Source organism: Propithecus coquereli, unplaced genomic scaffold (assembly GCF_000956105.1).
Source record: "Propithecus coquereli isolate 6110/MARCELLA unplaced genomic scaffold, Pcoq_1.0 Scaffold172, whole genome shotgun sequence".
NCBI classification, from domain to species: domain Eukaryota; kingdom Metazoa; phylum Chordata; class Mammalia; order Primates; family Indriidae; genus Propithecus; species Propithecus coquereli.
Genome location: NW_012141858.1, coordinates 2,658,714 through 2,664,967, shown reverse-complemented (window position 1 = coordinate 2,664,967; position 6,254 = coordinate 2,658,714). Strand labels below are relative to the sequence as shown.

General features: G+C 42.8%; 1 protein-coding gene across 1 annotated transcript in view; it reads right to left on the bottom strand.

Moving 5' to 3' along the window:
• The window catches only part of SLC35E3 (solute carrier family 35, member E3), a 20,242-nt gene extending 15,283 nt beyond the window's left edge, over positions 1–4,959 (bottom strand). The window contains exons 1-2 of the mRNA XM_012642027.1: positions 4,307–4,959; positions 3,346–3,456 (exon numbers count right to left, since the gene is read on the bottom strand). Of these exons, the coding sequence (XP_012497481.1) occupies positions 3,346–3,456; positions 4,307–4,708 (513 nt within the window). The 5' untranslated portion in view covers positions 4,709–4,959. The remainder of the gene's footprint in view (positions 1–3,345; positions 3,457–4,306) is intronic.
• Between the last annotated feature and the right edge of the window lie 1,295 nt (positions 4,960–6,254).

Sequence of the window (6,254 nt, the reverse complement as noted above, 5' to 3'; positions counted from 1 at the left end):
GTTAGAGATTCACAGATTGACCATAACAGTTATCCCAGGTGGCTGCCAAGGTGTGTGGCTTGAAAGGAACATGGTCTTTTCAGTTCTTTAGAAAACCCAATCAATAGTACAAGAAATTTTCCTCTCTTTAGATGATTTTTGGTGGGTAGTATTCCCCATCCCCCACCAAATATACCTAAATATGTTAGATAATCACAAACCCTAAAATACTGTACCATTCAGTAGCAACAACACCTCAAAACCTCATATCTCATCAATCCTCAAAATGCTTCACAAATATGACTAAACAGGAGACTTTGAGGAAACATTAGTAGGACTGTGTGAATAAAATCTGGCAAGAACAGCCAGGCTTCTGACTCACTTCTACACGCCTCTTGTTCCTGTAGGTCTGGGTATCCTGTTACGTAAACTCTAAGTCTATAGAAATTCACCAAGACAAAAATAGAAGAGCAGGAAATCTGAACCACACTCCTGCCAGCCATAACTAAGAGTCTTCTGTGAATACGAAGGACAAAGAATTGATTCTTCTGCTGCCTACTCCTAGGGGCACGGCAGTGAGCAAAAAGGATGCAGAGAGCATGCGCTTGGCCCTCCTCTCCTGCAGGCGTGTCACTAGGCTGCTGTGTGCCTCTGCCACAGAACTGCCAGGCATGGAGGGGACTCCCAGGTCTCAGCTGTCCCTTCTTGCCCGCCTCCCCTCTAATGCTCTCCTAAAGGCACCATTACCTCCAAAGGCCAAAACCAAAGGGTTCTACGTGGCCCTCTTCCTGCTGGACTTCTCTGCAGAACCTGCAAATTTCTCTTGGAAGAACTGCCTTCTGGTTTGCACTCCTTCACTTACTGTTAAGGTAGATGTCTGCCTTCCTCTTTAATATCCCTGACCGACCTCTTACTATCTGCCAACATGTGCAGCTCTGACCTTCTTCCCTGAGCATTCTTAACCTCACAGCTTCAACAGTTTCCTGGCCATCTTCACTTGGATAATCTACAGGAACTTATTTAAAATCAAGCTCATGCCTTCCTTCCACGAATAAGTTCTTGTGTCACTCCAATAATGAATGATATAATCTCCGCCAAGGACCAGACTCCTTACTTTCCTCACTCTCACATTCAGTCAAGTCCTACCGATGCCTCCTCCAAAAGGTCTCTGGAATGTCTTTGCCCCTTTCCCCGTCCACGCCCACTGCCCTAGCCCAGGCCCCTCCCCCTTCCCCTTGAAGCTCAGATGGGCTCCTGACTGCTCTGCCTCCACCCTTTCTTCCCTCTCTACCCACCCTTCATGGCCACCAGTTCTTTTTCTCAACCACAGGGAATGATCAAGTCATTCCCCTATCTGAACTCCTTTCCTGGTGCCTGAGGGATAAAAACACACTTCCTCAGCAAGACATTCAAGACTCTGCCATCTGGTCTCACCCACTCCTCAGCCTTGTGTAGCCACAATGCACCTACAGTCTAGCCTCATCAGACAAATCGAGTTCTCCATATTTTCACACATAACACAAGGAAAGACCTGCAATATTTCATTGCTGAGGGAATTCCTGTGTGTCCTTCGATTTAAATTAACTTTTCCCTAAACTCTTACCTCGCCACCTGTCTTGTAGAGCTGCGACTTCCTCATTGGCGTTCCTCAGAACTTTTCCTCATACCCTGAGGTACGTATACTACTTTGACTAGCAGTCTACACATGCTTCTACGATGTTGGATTGTAGCTGCTTTTCGTCTCTGTATTCTCAAGGGTGAGCAGGAAGCAAAAAGACGTCTGCTGAATGACTCAACCATCTCGCCACAACTAAAGCCAATAAGTGATCACTCAACTTTTAACTCCTTTTAATGTCCTCAGCAGTATAAGAAAAATAACTTAGAGATTACACTCAGATACAACGGACAGATATAACTTCCTTTCAGAGGGATTTTTGGGGAATACACTTACTTTGCAATAGTACTTTTACCATTTACTGATAATGGAAACTTTGTCCATTAGTTAGTCTATAGTCATTCCTTGGTCAATCTTACTTCAAATAACTACCCTAGGGATATAGAATCCTTTCATTCTAATCTATAGCAATTTGAGATTCACGTGAACAAAAATAGTCATATTGACATGGACAGTGAGTACTCTGAATTGAAATTATGTATAAGAAGTACAAGAAATTCTAATATTCAATAATAAAATTTCTTCCTATATTTAATAAATGTTTAACCCACAGGAGGCAAAAAAGTGCATTTAACAAAAAATATAAATAGGAATGTTCACTTACTTTAGTAATAAAATTTAAACAAACTGAAGTGGACCCAAATACAGTTTTTTTTAAAGCACAAAGTTGAGCTTCCTCTGATTACTCTGTAGTAAAAGACAGAATATTATGGCAGCAACTAACAAGACTGAGTAGGTGCTCTCCCCTCTTATGGTGCTTTCTTCTTTTATTTAAACTGCTTCTCTGCCACTAAAAAATGTATTTGCAATATTTTTTCATAACAATCTTTCTGATGATCACCTACCAGAAAGTTTAAGGTGCTAGGGCTCTATTACTGAACTCCTACATTCCCAGCAAGAATGCCTTAGTTTATAACCTGTGGATGTTTGTAAAAAAAAGTAAAATTGGTTACACATTTTGGCTGATTCCCCAGGCAGGCACACCCAGAATTTCCAGACCAAGGTTTCCAGTATAGAGAGAATACTGTTTCACTGTACCCTACACCAAGTTATTTTTTCTCCACTGTATAAGAAACAAAAACATATCTGTTGGGATTTTATGGTAATGAAGTGAATCCATGAACAAATTTTTAATGAATGCCTGCTATGGGCAAGGCGCTGTGCTTGCACAGGAAGCAAAATACCCATTGGTATAAATTACTCTATTGATACAGACAAATTATTAAAAGCCAATATAAGTTGTAACAGCAGTGTATTTTTTGAGGCAAAAAAAAAAAAATTCTACAAATCTGGAAGTTTCCTTTCCTGTTCAAATTTCTGGAAATGTACTCATTCGTTCACAGCAATGCTATAATTAAACAGTAAATGATAAATATAACCAATCAACTTAGGAAGCAAAGAGTCTTACTACTCATTTTGTAAAGACTTCCCAGCAAATAATATAATGTCACCCCAGACTCAGACTGTTAAGCATGGGTATTATACACTTACAAACAGGATTTGGAGAGCATCATACACCCAAGTTTCTCTGTCTCCTTTCTTCTCTTCACCTTGAGTCAGACAATTTATGCAATTATGCTTTCTTTCCAACAGTCTATTGTCTCTATACTGTATTTTCTAAACCTTGGGATACAGCTTCAAAATTTATGAAATCTGCTAAAAAGGCACATAAAGAAAAAAAAATTACCAACCACTTGATAAAGGGATGTAACTAAAACACCAAGAGCAGCAAACATCATTCCAAGGAAATTAAACTTCACATCGTAATAAGAATTTAGGATTACACCTAAAGTTATAGGAATCTGTAAAGAAAAAGAGGTAAATGTTGTTCAGATTAAATTCAAGAGACATAAATTTAGTATTCCTTTTAGCGTGTCTAACAAGGCTAATCATAAATGTATAACTGAGAAACAATGAACCTGTACAAATGTTTCTTTTCATTTTAGAAAACCAATTTTAATCCTATTTCCTAAACGTGAAATATGATAACTCTATATAGATGTTCACATTTAATTCTTTTTTAAATTTGTGGTAAATGCATTTTGCACTTTGCGAGAAAATACCATATGAATACACAGATGAGTAAATGGACCCCAAAACTAGTGTCTAAACAATATATAAGCATAAACATACAACAAAAGCATGAAGATCTTAAACATTATAAGTTACTAAGTGCTAAATTTTTTTGTCTCCTTTTATTGCATGCAGACATCTCTGTAGTATGTCGCTGCACACATACTCTGAGACATATTTTATGATAAACCTTTCGTTAATCACGGGTGGAGGAGGGCTGCTTTTTCAGTTTGAGCTCCTGCAGATATTCTGATATACTGGACTGCACCACTAAATACAGCTTTCTTTCCTTACCAATCACAGCATTTAAAGATTTCCACCAGACGGTAGTTATTAATAAAACTCTCACAAGCACACTCTTCTGGGCTGAGAGCCCAATAGAATGCCAAGATGGCTTTTTCCCCCTCCCCCAAAAAGCTCGACGTTCACTTGCTCACAGATGACTCATTTGTGGATTTCAAGACGATGGGGACGAGGGTGGCGCAAGGTTAAACAACGAGCATTCAAATTTCCCGGGGAGAAAGGCGGTCCAGGAGGTGAGTCGTTAGAGGCGCGCCTCGGGAAGCTCGGGCTACTCACCAGCGTGAGCTGTATCCTGGTGGAGAAAGTCTTCTGGTAGCAGAAGGTCTGGATGGCTATGATCACCGGCGTGGTCATGGCCTTGGCCAGCTGATAGGTGCCTATGGTGTTGTTCTGCAGAGAAAGATTGGTGAAGACCACAAAGCCGCAGAAGCTGAGGGCCAGGAGGAGGAGCTTGGAGGGCGGCAGACTTTTGGGGGCAAAGATATCCAGTTTCTGGCAGATATACAAGCCCAGCCAGGTGACCACGAAATGCACCAAGGTCAGGCTCATATTGGGGAAGCCGTGATGCACATAGATCCATTTGTTGAGGAACACGATGCAGATGGACACCAGCAGGTTGAACAGCAGCCCGGCGGCTATTCGCCCGTTGCCCCGCACTCGGTCCGCCAGAGATGCCATGATCCCTGCCGCCTGCCGAGCTGCGACCCCCGCGAAGCCGGGGCTGTCCAGCCTCTGAGAGGGGTGCCCGGCCTGTCTGCGGGAGCCCTTGCCCTCCACCGCCGCGTATTCGCAGACGCCGGCCTCACCGTGTGGCCGGAGACAGGCATGCACGGGTCGGGTGCCAGGCGAGCGGCAGCCTCAGCAACGCACACATGCCCCGCCGCCGCCGCCCTTTAAGCCTGTGAGGACGCGGCACCACGTCCCGCGCCCTGCCCCATCTCCGCCCACGACCATGTGACTCGGGGAGCCCTCGCTTCCGCCCCGAGCCCCGGGCTGAGCCGCTTCTGCCGTGCGCAGGCGCGTTGGGCTCTGGGCGCGGAGCGCTGCATCCTTGATTCCCATCGTCTGGGTCCCCCACCCCGTTAGTTACCCAACATCTCAACCTGGCTGGGCCAATCTGGGACCCCTCTCTTGATGTTTGATTATTTCCTGTGTGTCACTTGGCCCGACTTGCTAGGCAGCTTCTCTCAAGTTTGTGGAGAGGGCTGTGCAGACGCTGTTGGACAATTTTACGTATGAGATGGATGCTGAGCAAATTTAGTCCTCGCCAGAAATGGGAAAGCATTACTTACTGAAGGCATATTTTTAATTTATTTTATTTTTGGAAAGAAACATTAAAATTTTGTTTTCCAACAGACAGCAGCAGCTGGTACAGTTACAAGGGTTTCTCCGTAGATCATACCTTAACAAGGCATGATTAGCTCAACAGTAAGAAAGCCACGGGTGTGTGACAACATCCACATGACAGTGTAAACAGGTACTGTTACTGTGTTCTCTTACAACCCCGGAAGGAAAGGCACGATTTGGCAAAAAAAATTTTTTGGATCTTACAGTCAGGTGAAATGACTGAGATACAAAACTTTGGGTAACAGTCTTGATGCACATTGCAATAAGGGCTTGCAACATAGAGGGAAAAGACTTCTTCGTCCAGAAGTTAGGGTCTTTCTCCCTCATTAAACTGCTAGAGCAACATTTCATCATTTGCTCAATGTTATTACATGTACAAAATGGGATTTAAAAAAGGACTCACAAAAACATCTTGGATGTCCTGCTGGTCCCACCAATACATCGATTCTTAGGTTTATAACACGGCCTGACAATACTTCAGCGGTCATAAAAGGGAAAAATAGAGACTCTGGCTACAAAAATTAAAAATAAATGAGGTAGCTGGATGCAGTGTATCCCAGGTACTCAGGAGGCTGAGGCAGGAGGATCCCTTGAGCCCAGGAGTTCCAGGCCAGTCTGGGTAACATAAAGAAATCCTGTCTCATTCATAAATAAATAAATTTTAAACATTCACATCCAGGTTTTGCCTGTTCCAACTTTGTAGCCTTCAGGCAATACTCAGGAACAAAAAGTCTTCATAATTACTTGGCATAAGTTGCACCAAGAAAAAATTTTTAAATTAGTATTTTAAAAAATACTAATGTGAACCTATCACTAATGTGATAGGAAACACAACCTTCCATAAATTTCTTCTCTAGACTGAAAATGCCATTCTTCA